Here is a 20,858-nt window from a genome sequence, read left to right as displayed (position 1 = left end):
GTGTAGCGGTGATAAGGATTCACTCCATGGTGCTGAAAGGAAAGCTCCGCTGTCAGGACAGCTTTATGTAGGCACCATTTGTCACAGTTCTAGTGCAATTAATGTATTGTATAGTGGCTTTGCAGGCATGCGGCTAACAAAATTGGTGAATTAGCCCCACCAAGATTTACATGCTAAAATTGCCACTGCTCCGGCGGACTGTCTGTAGACCGTTGCTGCGACTGTCAGTTTCCTTGTCGCAGACATGAAAACAAGTTCAAGTCTCTGCAACTGTCCATTGTCGTGGTTACCAGACGGCCACAGCAAACAGACCAAATCCTCCTGTGATAAGATGCAGGAGTTCTAAAATTCTCAGATAGAATGAGCTACTTTTATTTTGTCACATTGTGGCAGTAAGCTGTTCTATAAGCTCGCCATTACCTTGTAATTAATGTGGGTTTATTTTCTTTTAATAATTAATTAAAAGCTACAGTAATGTTGTCAGCTGTACTCTGGGTCATTAGAACTGGCTAGCCAGCTAGCAACGATCCAAAACATTCAGAAAATTGCATTTAGTTGCCTGGCTTGCTAGGTTGAAATTTACTGAATTCATTTTTAAACGGATGGTTTATTGGTGTTAAAGTAGAGAAAGCACAGTATGCCAGTGTAGTGAATGGCGTTATCACAATGCTACATATACTGGCCGAATATCTGCCTGCTCGAATAGCAATAGAGGTACATACGGATTCCCTGGGTAATTTCATAAGAGTTTTTAAATGTTTTTCACATTTAAAAACTCAGATGAACAAAAAAAAAATCATAATGGGTGAATCTTTAAAGTAGTAAAACATTTGCATTTTGTATTAGCTGAAGTGGACATTTACTTGAGACATGTGAACAAAAGATTTGATGAAGTAGAAAGTATTTGAAAGTAGTACTTTATTTGTGCATAAGCAATTTGAGTTGGACAATAGACTTCAACATTTGCATTGCATCATATGTAGGTGAAAGTGTTCAACTTCATAGTAAGATTTGACAAATTCTAAATGGTTACAGTCAAATTCATTTTTGCAAATCACTGTACATAGAAACGATAAACCACAGTTGAGTGACCTCAATTGTTACTATTGCTCTAAGCAAGTGGAAATGCAGGATTTCTTCAAAGTGCAATATTCAAATATTCAGGAGGAAATGTCAGTCCTTCATTGTAGAGTTGAGTACAGATGGAGAAACAGCATTCTTACAGGCCACTGCAATTAAAGAGAAGGCAATTAGACATAACTCCAAGTTCCAGGCCACTGGAAGCGAGCCACAAGACAAACATCCACCGATCGCATTGAATAAAAACACGTAATCAGCAGAACACTCAGGACTGAAGTTTAGAGAAGAGCCAGCCTAATGCAGGCACTCAAGAGAAACAGCGCAGGACAATATTCCTAAGACTACACAGCAGAATGTCTTCTATAATGGAGATGCAATCCACAGTGGGAAATCAAATCATTAGTTTATTTGTCAGGTGCGCCGAAAACAACAGGTAAGCAAAGGTAAGCAAAGAAATAAAACATCAGTAAAAAGACAGGCTATATACAGTAGGGGGGCTATAAAAGTAGCGAGGCTACATACAGACACCGGTTAGTCAGGGTGATTGAGGTAGAATGTACATATCGTTAAAGTGACTATGCATATATGATAAACAGAGAGTAGCAGCGGTATAAAAGAGGGGTTGGGGGGGAGGCACACAAAGAAAAAAGTCAGGGTAGCCATTTGACTACCTGTTCAGGAGTCTTATGGCTTGGGGGTAAAAACTGTTGAGAAGCTTTTTTGTCCTAGACTTGGCATTCCGGTACCGCTTACCATGAGGTAGTAGAAAGAACAGTCTATGACTGGGGTCTGTTGAAATTATTATGGATAAATGAATAAACAATATCCCCATTTTAAATAGAAGTGTAACTCATAAGAAGGGATTGTGTGACACGGACAAGGAGTAATAAAAAGTTAATGAACACCATTCCAATTAGGCAGAAACAAATGGGTTGTGGACTGTGTAAACACAGAAGGTCGTTAGCCTATGGTTGACCCTACTGAAACTTAGCTCTGGGGTTTTTAGATAAGGCAGTGAGTGCATTCCTAGGTTCTGTTAATTAAAACTGTCAGTTCAGTGGTGATCGATAATGTTGAGGGGTCAAAAGTTATCTGGGAGTGTGTTAGTAAGTTTTCACCTTACTTTGTCCCGGTCGAGAGGAGGGGATTCTGTTAAAGCAGTGAAATGACGTCATGATCTGTATTTAACCTCATAGTCCGCCCAAACCCGTATGCGGTAGCGTAACTACAACCTCAAGCTCATTACCATAACGCAACGTTATCCTTTTCTTAACAATCCTGTCGTCCCAGAGAAAATCAATAATTTGTGTAAGAGTGGTGATAGCTAGCTTAGCATTTAGCGTTAGCATTTAGCACGCAACATATTCACAAAAACCAGCCAAGGAATCAAATAAAATAATTTACCTTTGAAGAACTTCAGATGTTTCAATGAGGAGACTCTCAGTTACATAGCAGATGTCCAGTTTTCCTGAAAGATTCTTGTGTAGGACACATCGTTCCCTTTTGTTACTATGCATTTGGCTACCGAAACTAACCGAAAATTCAGTCACCTACATGTCGAACTTTTTTCCGAATTAACTCCATAATATCGACTGAAACATGGAAAACGTTGTTTGAATCAATCCTGAAGGTGGTTTGTCATATATCTCTCCATTGAAAGCACCGTCCTTGTAGCCTGGTTTGTTCTGAGATTCGAATGGAAAAATACTGGGAGCTGAGTTTTGCGCACCAAATGCCACGCAGACACCAAGAGGGACACTTGGCAATTGTAGTCTCTTATGGTCAATCTTCCAATGATATGCCTACAAATACGTCACAATGCTGCAGAGACCTTGGGGAAACAAGATAAAGAGTCCGTTCATTCCTGTCACATTCACAGCCATATAAGGCGATCATGGAAAACGTAGCCTCAGAAATCCTGTGCATTTCCTGGTCGGTCATACATCTTGGTTTTGCCCGAAGCATTTGTTCTAAGGGACTCACAGTGAAAATCTTTGCAGTTCTGGAAACGTAAGACTGTCTTCTTTCCAAAACTATCAATTCCAAGCATATTCGAGCATCTTTTCGTGACAAAATATTGCGCTTAAAACGGGCACGTCTTTTTATCCAAAAATGAAATACTGCCCCTAGAGTACTAACAGGATAAACTGCTGCACATGATTAAGTGGCAGCGCGCTCCGAGAATAAATTATATTACCTATTATTGAAAGACTGGTCTGCGTCTATTTCATGCAAACAAGAAATCTTACAAATTCTCATAAAATAGATTAAGGGCTTTCAATTGATGAAAGCACATTGGCATAATTAAATTACAGTAACAGGTCTTTGACAATTTTTAGGGCCTTCCTCTGACACAGCCTGTAGTAGAGGTCCTGGATGGCAGGAAGCTTTGCCCCAGTGATGTACTGGGCCGTATGCACAACCCCCTGTAGTGCCTTGCGGTCAGGGGCCGAGCAATTGCCGTACCAGGCAGTGATGCAACCAGGATGTTCTCGATGTTGCAGCTGTAGAACCTTTTGAGGATCTCAGGACCCATGCCAAATCTTTTTAGTTTACTGAGGGGGAATAGGTTGTGCCCTCTTCACGACTGTCTTGGTGTGTTTGGACCATGATAGTTTGTTGTTGATGTGGACACCAAGGAATTTGAAGCTCTCAACCTGCTCCACTACAGCCCCGTAGATGAGAATGGGGACGTGCTCTGTGCTTTTCCTGTAGTCCACAATCATCTCCTTAGTCTTGGTTACATTGAGGGATAGGTTGTTGTTCTGGTAGCACCCAGCCAGGTCTCTGACCTCCTCCCTATAGGCTGTCTCGTCGTTGTCGGTAATCAGGCCTACCACTGCACCCCTGGGGAGCATGGCAGATGTGTTGCTACCTACCCTCACCACCTGGGGGCGGCCCGTCAGGAAGTCCAGGATCCAGTTGCAGAGGGAGGTGTTTAGTCCCAGGTTCCTTAGCTTAGTGATAAGCTTTGAGGGTACTATGGTGTTGAACACTGAGCTGTAGTCAATGAATAGCATAGGTGTTCCTTTTGTCCAGGTAGGAAAGGGCAGTGTGGAGTGCAATAGAGATTGCATCATCTGCATCATCTGTGGATCTGTTTGGGCGGTATGCAAATTGGAGTGGGTCTAATGGGATAATGGTGTCGATGTGATTACCAGCCTTTCAAAGCACTTCATGGCTACGGATGTGAGTGCTACGGGTCTGTAGTCATTTAGGCAGGTTGCCTTTGTGTTCTTGGGCACAGGGACTATGGTGGTCTGCTTGAAGCATGTTGGTATTACAGACTCAGTATTACAGACATGTTGAAAATGTCAGTGAAGACATCGCAGGGCATAGCAGGATTTCTTGTAAGCTTCCAGGTTAGAGTCCCGCACCTTGAAAGCGGCAGCTCTACCCTTTAGCTCAGTGCGAATGTTAACTGTAAACCATGTCTTCTGGTTGGGGTATGTAGGTACAGTCACTGTGGGGACGACATCCTCGATGCACTTATTGATAAAGCCAGTGACTGATGTGGTGTACTCCTCAATGTCATCGGAAGAATCCCGGAACATGTTCCAGTCTATGATAGCAAAACAGTCCTGTAGTTTAGCATCTGCTTCATCTGACAACCTTTTTATAAACCGAGTCACTGGTGCTTCCTGCTTTAGTTTTAGCTTGTAAGCAGGAATCAGGAGGATAGAGTTGTGGTTGGATTTACCAAATGGAGGGCGAGGGAGAGCTTTGTACGAGTCTCTGTGTGTGGAGTACAGGTGATCTAGAATTTTTACCCCTCTGGTTGCACATTTAACATGTTGATGGAAATTTGGTAGAATTGATTTAAGTTTCCCTGCATTAAAGTCTCCGGCCACTAGGAGCGCCGCCTCTGGATGAGTGGTTTCCTGTTTGCTTATTTCCTTATACAGCTGACTGAGTGCGGTCTTAGTGCCAGCATCTGTCTGTGGTGGTAAATAAACAGCCACGAAAAGTATAGCTGAAAGCTCTCTAGGCAAGTAGTGTGGCCTGCAATTTATCACAATATACTCTACTTCAGGCGAGCAAAATCTAGAGACTTCCATAGATTTCGTGCACCAGCTGCTGAATTTTACAAATATGCACAGACCGACCCCCCTCGTCTACCAGAGTGTGCTGTTCTATCTTGCCTGTGCAGCGTATATCCCGCTAGCCGAATATCCATGTCGTCATTCAGCCACGATTCCGTGAAACATAGGATATTACAGTTTTTGATGTCCCGTTGGTAGGATATTCATGATCGTACCTCGTCTAATTTATTGTTCAATGATTGCACGTTGGCGAGTAGTATTGACGGTAATGGCAGCTTTCCCACTCGCCTTCTCTGGGTCCTCACGAGGCATCCGGCTCTTTGTCCTCTGTACCTGCGTCGTTTTCTCTTGCAAATAACGGGGATGTCGGCCCACCTGGGTGTTTGGAGAATGTCCAGTGCGTCTTGCTTGTTGTTGAAAAAATCTTTGTCTAATCCGAGGTAGTGATCGCAGTCCTGATATCCAGAAGCTCTTTGTCTAATCCGAGGTGAGTGATCGCTGTCCTGATATCCAGAAGCTCTTTTTTGCCATAAGATACGGTTGCAGAAACATTATGTACAAAATAAGTTACAAATAATGCGTGAAAAAAACACATAATAGCACAATTGGCTGGGTGCCTGTAAAGCTGCTGCCATTTCCTCCGGCGCCATTTTATCATCAGGACCAGCACACAAAGTAGCAAAACAGAGGAACAAAGACAACAGCACATTGAAGCAGCGGGGAATGGCTAACATTAAGCCATAGCAGCTACAAGAAGCCCCCCACCCACCACCAACCCAAATGACAGAACATGATGGAAGGCTCAAATTAGTATGTTTTTTTAAGTGGCCTTGGGATGACGAACAGTGATGGCATGACAAGCTTGGGAGCGTTTTGATGGCCCAGCCTGTCAGTGTAACCTGTCTAGTAATTATGTTGTTTAATTAAATAGGAATAAATGCAATTAAAAACCACACTTTCATTCCCTTAAAAGGATTCGGCAGGCTCCTTGTTTGGTCCTTGTTTAAGATACTAAGCGGTTGAATGGTCTTAGCGTTGCTGCATACCCATATCTTCATGCTTATTGTAACGGTCAAATTACAAATTGCGCGTAGCATAATAAAGGGCAAGATGTTCAAGATTAATAATTTAACAAGGATAAGTAGAGGCTCAGCAAGTAGTTTACAGTATACAGTCTCTACAGTATTGTAGAGAAAGATACATCACTTCTACTAGGCATAGGATTAAAGCAAATATTATAACTGGACACTGAGGGAATAATGTAGTGATGTTCTATGTACATTACCTCGTTATACTACTGCTCTATAAGAAGAGTTACAGATCATTATACTCTACAGGCCAACCACTCACCAGCTAGAGAAGTCCCCAACCCACCAGTAGCCAACGATCACAGTCACATCTGTGGAGGATTTCTCGTTGGATGTTGTCATGGCATCCTTGACAATACCATGGTAGTTGCCGCAGGCGCCGCACACCTTGCCAGCCAGGTGGTTGTCGACAGTAACGAATATCTCCTGGGAGATGGAGTAGGTGACATGCACACCAGAATCCCTCTTGATGACCACTGTCCTGTTGGCGATGCTGACAGACAGCTGTCTGGCTGGAGTGCTGGGAAGGGACACATTCTGACTATTCACCTGGGAGATACAGGAAGAGGACGAAGACAGTCAGTCATGTCCATTACAGAAATAGGTTACCAAAAATATCTACATTTCTTTGCGCCAACTGCTACAGTAAATGTGCTCTGTGGAGGTCTCATCCCTCGTTCCTCAGCCTTACTCACCCAGGTGTTGTGCTGGCTGTTGACAGTGACATACTTGAAGAAGATATAGACTGTAGCCACATTGGGATAGGCTCCGTTACTGCAGACATCCACCACCACCCTGAACCACTGGGCAGAGGTCTGGTCAGAGGCTACCGCATAACCCCCTTCATGCAATCGAAGGTGGTGAAGTTGGCACCAGGGTGGACCATGCAGTTCCCCTGTTTGAGTTGGCATCTTCTGACCCCGTCCTTCACCCCACAGACTTCTCCGCTGGCACAGATCAGCTTCTCACACCTCACCCGCCGAGGCCTGGCACACAGTATTAAAGCCTTTGGTTACCACCAGTTGGCCAATCTGGAAATATAGAACAGTGCTATTCATGTACAATAGACATAGCAGGGTGATCTATCGCCTCACCATCAGATACAGGCCGTCGTAGAGACGCATCCGCACATATCCATGAAGACAAACTTGTCACCGTCAAAGACGAAGCCCACGTCGCACTGGCAGCCCTCAAAGCAGCTAGAAGAGCAGGTGAAGGAGTCCACCAGGCTGGCACAGCTAGTACCACAGGTGTCGGCACATAGCTCGTAATGGCTGTTAGCTGGGCAGGAGACAGCTGCAGGGGAATACCATGAGAGAGAGAGTGGATTTAAATATGCAAGACTAATACAGTACATCACAATTTTCTGCAGGGTGGTTAAAGTAGTGTTGGATTCTAAAATTTAAGATATTAAAGACATGATAGATCAGACGTATATAAAGGAGTGAGATCTGTAGAAAGACAGAGTAGCTGTGGAATGTGCTGAGTGGATGGGAGGAGATCACAGGATTGCATTTACATTTTACATTTAAGTCATTTAGCAGACGCTCTTATCCAGAGCGACTTACAAATTGGTGCTTTCACCTTATGACATCCAGTGGAACAGCCACTTTACAATAGTGCATCTAGGTCTTTTAAGGGGGGAGGGGGAGAAGGATTACTTTATCCTATCCTAGGTATTCCTTAAAGAGGTGGGGTTTCAGGTGTCTCCGGAAGGTGGTGATTGACTCCGCTGTCCTGGCGTCGTGAGGGAGTTTGTTCCACCATTGGGGGGCCAGAGCAGCGAACAGTTTTGACTGGGCTGAGCGGGAACTGTACTTCCTCAGTGGTAGGGAGGCGAGCAGGCCAGAGGTGGATGAACGCAGTGCCCTTGTTTGGGTGTAGGGCCTGATCAGAGCCTGGAGGTAGTGAGGTGCCGTTCCCCTCACAGCTCCGTAGGCAAGCACCATGGTCTTGTAGCGGATGCGAGCTTCAACTGGAAGCCAGTGGAGAGAGCGGAGGAGCGGGGTGACGTGAGAGAACTTGGAAAGGTTGAACACCAGACGGGCTGCGGCGTTCTGGATGAGTTGTAGGGGTTTAATGGCACAGGCAGGGAGCCCAGCCAACAGCGAGTTGCAGTAATCCAACTCGCTGTTGGCTGGGCTCCCTGCCTGTGCCATTAAACCCCTACAACTTGCTATAGGGATTGCTATAGGGGAAGCAGATGGACATCTGTGGATTAGGCAAGGAGGGGTTGAGGTCAGGAGGTCAGATCCCCTGAAGGAAGTAAAAAGAGTTTAGTATCCTGTTACCCTCTTCAAGTGGAACCATAAGATGTAAGGATTGGAGAGAAGGAGGAGTGTCCAAAGTGGGGCTATATATACCTGTGACGGTGAGAAATGATTTTTTGTCTGAATACAGCTGTAACGACCCTTTGGGAAGAATTAAACTTGGTTAAGCTTCTCTAGTGTCCGTGAGGTATTTACTCAGAAAAATAAGAAACTAACAGTAGTAATTAAACATGTAAACAGGTTACAGTAATCTCATCTGATGGTTCAGACTCACAGCAGAAGGAGCTGCTCCTCCAGGCCTGTATCCGAGCCCCAGCGTGCTGACAAGTGATGGCGTAAGCCTGGATGCTCTCACAGAGTCCCTCTGTCCCCGTCCATGGCACACACGTCAAACACACAGTGGGCCACGTATGCTGCCGGGTTCACCTGATTGTGGCAGGCCTGGAAGGGCCCATTGTCTGCTGCCATGATGCCGCAGGAGTCTAGCCTGCCGTACTGGGATGCCTTGGCATGATCACATACTGGGCACTGCCCGCCGCAGCCTCCACACACTGCCCCAGGGAGGTCCAGCACCCACGCCTTCCCAAACTCATACACGCTGCCCATTTGGTAGGCGGAAGTCGTTGTCTGGCTTGGTGTTGTAGTTGCCACAGATCTTGCTCTGGTAGGTGGAGGGAACGATGACTTTGACGTAGTACACGGTGTCATAGAGCACCCGCAGGCCGAAGTCTGTCTGGAGGATAATGTTACAACCCTCCTGGGTCGCCATAACCGACCAGCACAGAGAGAGAGAAAGGTTCACCAGCTCCTCATCCATCTGTGTTGGATAGGACAAGACCAAACAGGATCACAGAAAGGACAACTCCCAGGGCCACCACCCCTGGCGTAGACTACAGGTTATTTTAAGTATAGGAAAAAAACAATAATCTAAAAGTTGTTCAAAAAGATGTTCACTTACAATCACTCTCCAGCTCATCCCCTGCACAATGCTGATGGCATAGGTGTGACAGACACGATCTTGTTAGTGACAGCCACCTTCCCATTGCCATACTTTTCAATCCCTTGAGTCACAGTGAAGCCGGTCAGTCTGCCTTTGTCGTCTTCACACACCTTGGCCAGCGTGTAGACGAAGGTGCCCTGGAAGTCGAACCTGCGTTCGAATGACATGTAGTGGAGGTCGCCTGACGCCAAACACGTGGCCTGCCCAATTGGGTGGCACCCCAACACCCCGTTTACCACCTTACAGGCCTCCCCGGCACCACTGCTCCGTTCTCCCCACAGGTACACTGTTCCAGACCCTGGGGGTAGAAGGTCTCCCTCTTCCTGTAGTAGTGCCCCCCCGTAAGAGCAGCCACACTGGGCCATGGGTACGCAGGCGTCACCACTCAGCAGGTAGCCTTTGTCACACTGGCAGCCCTCAGAACAGGACTGGCGACATGTAGAGAGGCTTGTACAGGTGGCAGGCAGCCTGGGGCACAGAGGCTATAGTGGCTGTTGGCTGGACAGGAGAGAACTAGGACAAAGAAGAGGGTTGAATTGTAGTTTACTCCGATTTGGAGTGAAAAAAAGTATATACACTATTTGTTTCATTGAGGATGGGAAATTAAGCAAACATGTGTATAAGCCACAATCTGGAATATTAAAGCTGATCCACATTATAACAGGCATCGAAAACAGTCCTCCAGGTACGGAGCAGGGTCCACGTTGCCATGGCACTCTTTAAAGGGGCCGGCCTTGTCTGCTATGATGCCACAGCGGGAGCTGTACGTGTTCTTCTCTGTGTCAGAGCAGGACTGGCATTGTGTCCCCTGGCATCCAGAGGAGCAGCCAGGCACAAGGGCCACCCGCCAGCTCTTACCCAGCCAGGTGGCGTCGGGAGCGGGATGACTGTCCCGCATAGTGAGGTCGTCCTGGGGCATGGCGTTGTAGTTGCCACACAGGCCGCAGACTGCCCCCTAGTAGGGGCTGGGGAGATTGACGTGCACCGTGCTGTGCCAGTCAAAGGTCAGCGTGATACCCGCAGCAGTCTCCACCACCGCTCGTTGGCCACTGCAGAACACCATCAGCTGACTGTTCAGGCCCAGGGGCAGGGACACAAGATGTCCATCCAACTGAGACAAAAGAGAAAGGAGAATTATATGGGAGCCTATAGATTTAATATTTTTCCATTGTTCACTAATCCAGAGTAATTCCCAATGAAATGTTAAGGACTTGAACGCTTAAATAGCTGTAACAGCACCATATGTGGTAGAATTGAACACGTGGGGGAAAATAAACCACCACTTAGTGTTAAATACCAAGAGTCTTAAAATACTAACATAATTATAAATTCCTGTAAATATACAACCCCCCCCCCATACAGCAGGGGTTCTTAAACTTTTTGAGCCTGGGACCCAAATGAGAAATTCTGTGTTTTCCTGGGACCCAAGCTTAGGAACATATGCAACTATACGTCCATATTGGTACATTTTATTGCCCTTACGCCTAAAACATATGCAATATAGACAAAAACAAATAGCTAGTCATGTTTATTTCCCCCATTAACTCTTACATCTGTCTAGGTTGGAACTGTTGCTGTTCATTCAAAAAATAATTTTTCATTCTGAACTGGAACAAACAGATTGATCACATCACACAGATGCATAACAGAACAGACTCGCAGGCTTTTTGATAGCGCAACCCTAAGTAACAGTATAGATGATGAAAAATGATCAGGCCTACTGTACAAATTATTGTCAAAAGAAAGCCTAGGTTGGAGCTGTTGATGTTAAAATAGAAGTCATCTTTTTTTTCTGAACTGGAATAAACTGACTGATCCAGGCTGTATCACATCCGGCCGTGATTGGGAGTCCCATAGGGAGGCGCACAATTATCCCAGCGTCGTCCAGGCTTGGCCGGGGTAGGCCGCCATTGTAAATAATGATTTGTTCTTAAGGTATAGGGGGCAGCATTTTCACTTTTGGATAAATAGCGTGCCCAATTTCAACTTCCTGCTACTCATGCTAAGAATAGAAGATATGCATATTATTAGTAGATTTGGATAGAAAACACTCTGAAGTTTCTAAAACTGTTTGAATCATGTCTGTGAGTATAACAGAACTTATGTAGCAGGCAAAACCCAGAGGACTAACCGTTGAGAATTTTTCTTTTTTGAGGTCTCTGTCTGTTCACTGAAATTCTCATTGGCAAACGATATTTCTTATGAACTTGTTTTCAGTTCCTACCGTTTCCACTGGATGTCACCAGTCTTTGGAATTTGGATAAGGTTATTCATTTGTGCAATGAAGAAGTAGGGCCAACTAGGAACTGCGTAACACAGTTGAGAGTTGCGCAAGACTTGAAAAGTAGCTTGGTTTGTTGTCTTCCTGTATTGAACACAGATAGACCAGTATTCAATTCGATCGATTATTAACGTTTAAAGAAAACTAAAGTTGTATTACAAAAGTAGTTTGAAATATTTTGGCAAAGTTTATAGGCAACTTTTGAAATATTTTGTAGTTACGTTGCACATTTTGGAAGCTGTTTTTTTCTGGATCAAACGCGCCAAATAAATTGACATTTTGGATATATATGGATGGAATTAATCGAACAAAAGGACCAATTGTGATGTTTATGGGACATATTGGAGTGCCAACAAAAGAAGCTCGTCAAAGGTAAGGCATGTTTTATATATTTTTCTGCGTTTTGTGTAGCGCCTGCAGGGTTGAAATATGCTACTCTCTTTGTTTACTGTTGTGCTATCATCAGATAATAGCTATCTTATGCTTTCGCCGAAAAGCCTTTTTAAAATCTGACATGTTGGCTGGATTCACAACGAGTGTAGCTTTAATTTTGTATCTTACATGTGTGATTTAATGAAAGTTAGATTTTTATATCAATTTATTTGAATTTGCAGTGCTGCATTTTCCCTGGTTTTTGGCCAAGTGGGACGCAAGCGTCCCCTATACCATAAGAAGTTAAGTAGAAGTATATCTTTAAATTCTGTGAATAACACTTGTATATTTTATCAATGTTTATTATGAGTATTTCTGTAAATTGATGTGGCTCTCTGCAAAATCACTGGATGTTTTGGAAGCAAAACATTACTGAACGTAACGCGCCAATGTAAACAGATTTTTGGATATAAATATGCATTTTATCAAACAAAACATACATGTATTGTGTAACATGATGTCATATGAGTGTCATCTGATGAAGATCATCAAAGGTTAGTGATTAATTTTATCTATATTCCTGCTTTTTGTGACTCCTCTCTTTGGCTGGAAAAATGGCTGTGTGTGTTTTTGTGACTTGGCTCTGACCTAACTGTGCTTTCGCTATAAAGCATTTTTGAAATCGGACACGATGGGTAGATTAACCAGAAGTTTCTTTCATTTGGTGTATTGCACTTGTAATTATGAAAGTTACAATTTCACGCACTGCCTTTTCAGAGGAATGTTTGAGGGGTGCCGCTAGCAGAACCCCTAGCCGTAAGAAGTTAACTGACTTGCCTAGTTAAAAAAGGTTCAATATATAAAAATAAAAAAATATTTTTTTAAATCACACGGATGTAGACCAGAAAACAAAAACACAGTCCTAATGAACCGAGGTAAAGACAGTTTCAAGTTGGACATTCAACAGATATTCGCACTTTCAAACCTCAATACCTTTCAAACCACTTGAGCCACAGACTCCAAATAAGTGTCATGATGTTGGAAAAATTGCACACAACATTGCACAGGTCTTATTTTCACGATTTGGACATTCATTCGCTTTCCAAAGCTAATAAACATGTGGAAATGTGAGCAACATTTTGTATTCCTAGTTGAATTAGTTAGGGAATGTAAAAAACGTTTTTTACATTCGAATTTCAATAGCTCCTTGGTCATGTGACCTACTTGACTCAAACAAGTTTCAGAATGTCCACTGACTACCCTTCTATATTGCACACCCTTTAGTTAGTCCATTTTCATCTCACATATTTTTACATTAATTTTTCTAAATGTAAAACTTCAGTAGCTCCTTAGTTATGTGACCTAGTGACTTCAAACAAGGTTCAGAATGTCCACTCAGTGGGCCTACACATTGCACACTCTGTTTGTCTATGTTCATCTCACATTATTTTACATACATTTTTCTAATTTTATGTGTAAGCTTGCAGACCTTCATTTTACTTTTTTTTATGTTAACAAATGTTCCAGCCTCGCAATAACCATCTTTCACATGGACACTGAAAAGATCCGCAAATGGCTGTATGTGGTATGGAACAAGGACAGGGTGTTCGAACAGAGGTGCTTAAAGGAAGGCGCACAGGTAGGCCTCACGAAAAACAATATTTCATATGCTCTTTTAAATCACAATAATAGGCAGTGATTTGTCAGTTAGAGTGAGCTTGATAACGTGAAAGAATCCTTTTCATAGCATCACTTTCATATACTGTACATTAAGACAAATCCTTCTATGTTGAGTATTAGAACGCAGTTTACATAACCTGATAATGACTTGTTATTTGAGTGTATTCACAACAAGCCACCTGCAGACAACTTACAAAATGCAATAGTGCATTTGAGGGTTCGTTTTTCTAATGAAAATAGTTATTTGATGCATAGCCTACTATTTCTATCTGGAAAAATAAATTCCTACGACTTTTGTGAGTAAAATCCCTTTTCCAAAATTGATTTAGGTACATTTTTGTGAAGAGGTATGAGAGTTGTGATATGGGTCATTTAATAGTAAAATCATTTAAGGGATCAATACATTTCTATATTGCTTCCCCAGTATCTGCATGAACCATCAGACCAAGTGTTTTTGGTTGACCCTGCTGGACAGAAAGAGAAGGAGGAATCGGAACACGCTGTATTCAAATTCAGGTCATAGTTATGCCATTGTACTGGATCTAATACATATTAGCATTTTACATACATTTATAAGTGTAAGAATTTTTTATGACATACTGTGAAAAACTCTCTTGGCTGCTGGCTCTGTCACTTTCAGACATGCGCAGAGCAGATTGAAATGGGAAGGGTCGCTCTTGACTTGAACCACATGGGTTCTCTGTAAAGAGAGAGTATTCCGAAAGGGACAGACACACCCCTTGACTTTCAATTGGCACCCTTGACCTGTATGTAATTCTCTCCTGATTGGCTCTGTGGTGCACAGTCTGGCAGTCTGACTAAAGTGCCAGAGGTATGAGGAGAGACATCCTCCTTTGTATTTATGGGAACAAATATTTCCTAACACTTTGGATCCTATTCTTGGACAGTTAAAAGACAAAATGCAAAAACATTTTTTTTTACTGTCCATGAGTAACCTCAACCTTGTGGGTCTATGGGTGTTTGGGCCAATAAAGTGCCAACTCAATTCTACCACTGACTAGTCTCTCATGCTCCTATGAACGAGGACACAGGGAAGTTTTTCATCTAAACCAGCCCTTTTTACTGGAGTACACTAACCCCTAATTGGGGCTCTTTTCGTGACACATAGTAGCAGTTCACCAGATAACAAGTCAAGAAGAACAAAAAGTAGATTGTCGTAAGGGTGTATTACATCCTGTGCTGGACCCATTGTCATATCCATTCTGGATTCTGAGTGGTAAAATCATAGCTGGAAAATGCCTCTATGTATGTGTATACATTTTCTGCCAAGACAGAACTGCCAAAGGGGGTGGAGTTGCAATTTACTGCAGAGACAGCCTGCAGAGTTCTGTCATACTATCCAGGTTTGTGCCCAAACAGTTCGAGCTTCTACTTTTAAAAATCCACCTTTCCAGAAATAAGTCTCTCACTGTTGTCGCTTGTTACAGACCCCCCCTCAGCCCCCAGCTGCGCCCTGGACACCATACGCGAATTACTTGCACCCCATTTATCTTCAGAGTTTGTACTGTTAGGTGACCTAAACTGGGATATGTTTAACACCCTGGACGTCCTACAATCTAAACTAGATGGCCTCAATCTCACACAAATTATCATGGCACCTACCAGGTACAACCCCAAATCCGTAAACTCGGGCACCCTCATAGATATCATCCTGACCAACCTGCCCTCTAAATACACCTCTGCTGTCTTCAACCAGGATCTCAGTGATCACTGCCTCATTACCTGCATCCGCCATGGGTCCGCGGTCAAACGACCACCCCCCATTGCTGTCAAACGCTCCCTAAAAAAAACTCTGTGAGCAGGCCTTTCTAATTGACCTGGCCCGGGTATCATGGAAGGATATTGACCTCATCCCGTCAGTTGAGGATGCCTGGTTATTCTTTAAAAGTGCTTTCCTCACCATCATGAATAAGCATGCCCCATTCAAAAAAATGTAGAACAGGGAACAGATATAGCCCTTGGTTCACTCCAGACTTGACTGCCTTTGACCAGCACAAAAACATCCTGTGCCATACTGCATTAGCATCGAATAGCCCCCGCAATATGCAACTTTTCAGGGAAGTCAGGAACCAATATACATAGGCAGTTAGGAAAGCAAAGGCTAGTTGTTTCAAACAGAAATGTGCATCCTGTAGCACAAACTCCCAAAAGTTCTGGGACACTAAAGTCCATGGAGAATAAGAGCACCCCCTCCCAGCTGCCCACTGCACTGATGCTAGGAAACACTGTCACCACCGATAAATCTACGATTATCGAGAATTTCAAAAAGCATTTTTCTATGGCTGACCTTGCGTTCCACCTGGCTACCCCTACCTCGGTCAACAGCTCTGCACCCCCCACAGCTACTTGCCCAAGCCTCCCCTATTTCTCCATCACCCAATTCCAGGTACCTGATGTTCTGAAAGAGCTACAAAATCTGGGCCCCTACAAGTCAGCTGGGCTAGGCAATCTGGACCATCTCTTTCTAAAATGATCTGCCGCAATTGTTGCAACCCCTATTACTAGCCTGTTCAACCTCTCTTTCGTATCGTCTGAGATCCCCAAAGATTGGAAAGCTGCCACGGTCATCCCCCTCTTCAAAGGGGGTGACACTCTAGACCCAAACTGTTACAGACCTATCTATCCTACTCTTCCTTTCTAAGGTCTTTGTAAACTAAGTTAACAAACAGATCACCGACCATTTCGAATCCCACCGTACCTTCTCCACTATGCAATCTGGTTTCCGAGCTGGTCATGGGTGCACCTCAGCCACGCTCAAGGTCCTAAATGATATCATAATCGCCATCGACAAAAGACTACTATGCAGCCGTCAACCTGGCCAAGGCTTTCGACTCTGTCAATCACTGCATTCTTATCAGCAGACTCAACAGCCTTGGTTTCTCAAATGACTGCCTCGCCTGGTTCACCAACTACTTCTCAGATAGAGTTCAGTGTATCAAATCAGAGGGCCTGTTGTCCGGACCTCTGGAAGTCTCTATGGGGGTGCCACAGGGTTCAATTCTCAGGCCGACTCTTTTCTCTGTATATATCAATGATTTCGCTCTTGTGGCTGGTGATTCTCTGATGTACCTCTATGCAGATGACACCATTCTGTATACTTCTGGCCCTTCTTTGGACGCTGTGTTAACTAACCTCCAGATAAGTGTCAATACCATACAACTCTCTTTCCCTGGCCTCCAACGGCTCTTAAATGCAATTAAAACTAAATGCATGCTCTTCAACCGATCGCTGCTCGCACCTGCCTGCCTGACTAGCATCACTACTCTCTGGACGGTTCTGACTTGAATATGTGGACAACTACAAAGAAATAGGGGTCTGGTTAGATTGTAAACTCTCCTTCCAGACTCACATTAAGCATCTCCAATCCAAAATAAAATCTAGAATCTGCTTCCTATTTCGCAACAAAGCATCCTCCACTCATGCTGCCAAACATACCCTGGTAAAACTGACTATCCTACCGATCCTTGACTTCAGCGATGTCATTTACAAAATATCGTCCAACACTCTACTCAGAAAATTGGATGCTGTCTATCACAGTACCATCTGTTTCGTCACCAAAGCCCCATATCTTACCCACCACTGCGACCTGTATGCTCTCGTTGGCTGGCCCTCGCTTCATATTCGTAGCCAAACCCACTGGCTCCAGGTCATCTGTAAGTCCTTACTAGGTAAAGCCCTGCCTTATGTCAGCTCACTGGTCACCATAGCAGCTGGAGACTCATATATTCCTCACTATATTTAAGCATCAGCTATCAGAGCAGCTTACAGATCATAGCCCATCTGTAAATAGCCCATCCAACTACCTCATCCCCATATTGTTATTTATATTTTTTATTTTCTTTGCACCCCAGTATCTCTACTTGCACATTAATGTTCTGCACATCTATCACTCCAGTGTTTCTTTGCGAAATTGTAATTATTTCCCCACTACGGCCTATTTATTGCCTTACCTCCCTAATCTTACTTCATTTGCACACACTGTATATAGGCTTTTCTATTGTGTTATTGACTGTACATTTGTTTACTCCATTTGTAACTCTGTTGTTGGTGTCACACTGCTTTGATTTATCTTGGCCAGGTCGCAGTTGTAAATGAGAACTTGTTGTCAACTGGCCTACCTGGTTAAATAAAAGGTGAAATAAAAAAATACATTTAAAAAATATATACTATATGTGGGAATGTCTTATGTCTGTAATACATGTAGTGTTACTACCAGATTATAGTGATAAGGAAAACAGCATACAAATTTGGCTTGTGTATTCATTTGCCTATAACTAATCAGAATTCCATTATGTTTACATTACAAAAGGCGTACTTCAAAATGAGAAGATCCTGCCATGGAAAGGACGACTGGGTGGACATAAAGTGTAAAGGAGGGGAAATAACTCACCACGCAGCAGGACACCTTCAGCTGCGGGGTCTTTGTAATGCTGGTTTGATAGTTCACTTTTCAATAATGAATGGTTAGCTGTTCAATAATGAATGGTTAGCTGTTATTTGACAATTAGGTAAAAAAAAAAAGATTTGATGTAGATGGCCTGTAAAGCTTACAGATTTAAGTCAAATAGCATGAGATGAAATTAGACAAACATCAGAGTGTGCGATATGAAGGCATATTCAGTGGACATTCTGAACCTTGTTTGAGGTCATTAGGTCACATGACCAAGGAGCTATTGAAATTCTACATTTTGAAAAATTTATGTAATATCATGTGAGATGAAAATGGACAAACTGAGGGGTGTGCTATATGTAGGCCGACTGAGTGGATATTCTGAACCTTGTTTGAAGCCACTAGGTCACATGACTAAGGAGCTATTGAAGTTTTACATTTGGAAAAATTCATGTAAAAATGTGTGAGATGAAAATGGACAAACTAAAGGGTGTGCAATATAGAAGGGTAGTTAATGGACATTCTGAACCTTGTTTGAGTCCAGTAGGTCATATGATTAATTTTTAAACTGTGTTTGCCTCAAAAAGTATCTTGCTTCAAACAGTTTATTCCAGTTCAGAATAAAAATGACTTGTATTTTAACAGCAACGGTTCCAACAAACTTGTTTTCAACAAGAAATTCTACAGTAAGATGTACAGTAAGCCTGATCATTTTTCATCTTCATCTGTACTGTTACTTAGGGTTGCACTATCAGTAGCTAGATAACTTGTTTTGGCTAACGTTAGCCATTAGCTGTGTACAAGGCCAGGGGATTGTTTGAAAGACAAACTCACATATACTACTATGAGATAGCACTCCCTTATTTCTGCTTATCGCCTTTTATAAAATGACAACAATGCCTTGCTAGTGTAGCCGGTGCTATACTGCACCGCTGTAACTCTGCGTTGTGTGTGGTTGATAGAGACTATAAACGTGGACTTTGGAGATCAGGTCGTTTTAATCAAGCAGAACTGACTCTCTGCATCCTGCATCTGCATCCAAAAGGAAATAAAACATTTGTAGAGCACATATGTTCTGAGAATCGTCGCCTCTTTCTACAACAGATGCACAATAGGAGGGACTGGGATCATTCGAGGAGCTAGCCATCGTTCACACATACAATAGCCTGCTAATACCTTAGCTAGCTATTAACCACATGTTGAATTCAGAATATTGACATCATCCTAAAAAGTACAATTACAAGTGCATCTTAACAATACCATCCACTTATGAGTAACCTCTAATTATACATAATTATTCATGAACAAAACACTGTGTATGACTTTGTACTTAAAATAATCAAACTTTTCTGAAGACAGAAAAAGCGTGCCTACCTCTCTCAGTGCATCAACATGATTTGAGCACGAGCACACCGGGCAAAACGTAGGTACACACTCCCCTTCTCCCAGGATGCAGGCATGCATAACAAATCAACACAACATATTGATATATGAACCTGGTGAAATTGACATAGCGAATGTAACAGTTGTTAAAGTACTGAGTTACTGTTTCCTGGAGCATTCGGTCCTGTTCTGAAAGAATTCCCTGGGTATACCGTCATACTGTGGATGTATGGTCAGGACGTGTCCTTATACGAATTTGTTAGTTTTGATTGACTCATTACTAAGCACTTCCCAGCACAAAACGCTTTGAGGGAGCTCCTCGTTAATTCTCAAAGTTTGTATGAAAGAGAGAAACTCATCGGTGTATTGGCTTTTCATGACGACTGAGTTCAGTCATAATTTGTTTCGAGCATGAGTCCATTTGGCGAGTGGGAATGACAAATCAGTGGCTTACAGCGCATCATCTGCTGTTGAACGATAGCGCTGCAGCGTGTGTCGCGGAGTGTCTTCAAGAAAACTCCAGAAAAATATCTGGTAAACCACGAAGCACACGGGCATCTCCCTCTCGCGCAGCTGCCAAACTGAGCAGACACCGCTGCTAAGCAGAGAGCGCACCGAACAGAGACAGCAGTTGCACTTGGCCAAATGAAGTCAAATAATTATACATTTACTCTGACACGATTCCCACCATTAACAGGTCCGCGACCCATACTTTAAGGCTGCTTTACAGCAACACTCACCAGTACCTTGAAGGGGGTAGTCCCTGCTGATGGTGAAGATGACAATCTTAGCGTAGGCCACGGTCTTGCTCCCGCGGTGGTCATTCTGCACGGGCACCTTGACCGGCAACAGGCCCGGATTCTGGGTGCACAGCGCCACCAGCTGGTACACAAAAGTCCCCTGGTAGCCAAACCGGTGCCCGTCGAAGGTACAGTTGAAGTCGGAAGTTTACATACACCTTAGCCAAATACATTTAAACAATTCCTGACATTTATTCCTAGTAAAAGTTCCCTGGTTTAGGTCAGTTAGGATCACCACTTTATTTTAAGAATGTGAAATGTCAGAATAAAAATATAGAGAATTATTTATTTCAGCTTTTATTTATTTTCATCACATTCCCAGTGGGTTGGCAGTTTACATACACTCAATTAGTATTTAGTAGCATTGCCTTTAATTGGTTTAACTTGGGTCAAACGTTCTGGGGAGCCTTCCACAAGCTTCCCACAATAAATTGGGTGAATTTTGGCCCA

General features: G+C 43.3%; 1 protein-coding gene across 5 annotated transcripts; it reads right to left on the bottom strand.

The window, feature by feature from the left end:
- Positions 1-901: 901 nt before the first annotated feature.
- LOC115140881 (IgGFc-binding protein-like) lies at positions 902-20,516 on the bottom strand. Of its 5 annotated transcripts, XM_065027979.1 has the most exons (8): positions 20,349-20,516; positions 10,340-10,592; positions 9,440-9,994; positions 8,756-9,298; positions 7,306-7,507; positions 6,907-7,197; positions 6,474-6,760; positions 902-1,229 (listed from the first exon to the last, which is right to left on the bottom strand). In XM_065027979.1, exons 6-8 carry the CDS (start codon positions 7,120-7,122, stop codon positions 1,220-1,222), a joined length of 513 nt encoding a protein of 170 aa, XP_064884051.1. In that variant the 5' UTR covers positions 7,123-7,197; positions 7,306-7,507; positions 8,756-9,298; positions 9,440-9,994; positions 10,340-10,592; positions 20,349-20,516; the 3' UTR covers positions 902-1,219. The 5 variants fall into 5 exon arrangements, with proteins under 5 accessions (XP_064884051.1, XP_029535181.1, XP_029535180.1 ...); XM_029679321.2 differs by having other exon boundaries at positions 9,440-10,592; positions 20,355-20,516; XM_029679320.2 differs by lacking the exon at positions 20,349-20,516 and adding an exon at positions 19,600-20,190 and having other exon boundaries at positions 9,440-10,592.
- Between the last annotated feature and the right edge of the window lie 342 nt (positions 20,517-20,858).

The sequence above is a fragment of the Oncorhynchus nerka genome, linkage group LG14 (genome assembly GCF_034236695.1).
Source record: "Oncorhynchus nerka isolate Pitt River linkage group LG14, Oner_Uvic_2.0, whole genome shotgun sequence".
Taxonomy (NCBI): domain Eukaryota; kingdom Metazoa; phylum Chordata; class Actinopteri; order Salmoniformes; family Salmonidae; genus Oncorhynchus; species Oncorhynchus nerka.
This window is presented reverse-complemented; position numbering and strand designations above follow the sequence as displayed.

Bases quoted from the DNA above. Each gene is read 5' to 3' on its own strand.
- LOC115140881 (XM_029679322.2), bottom strand. From the start codon at position 7,122: ATGCCAACTCAAACAGGGGAACTGCATGGTCCACCCTGGTGCCAACTT. The intron at 6,761-6,906 runs GTGAGTAAGGCT...TGTATCTCCCAG, and splicing joins ACAGCCAGCACAACACCTGG to GTGAATAGTCAGAATGTGTC.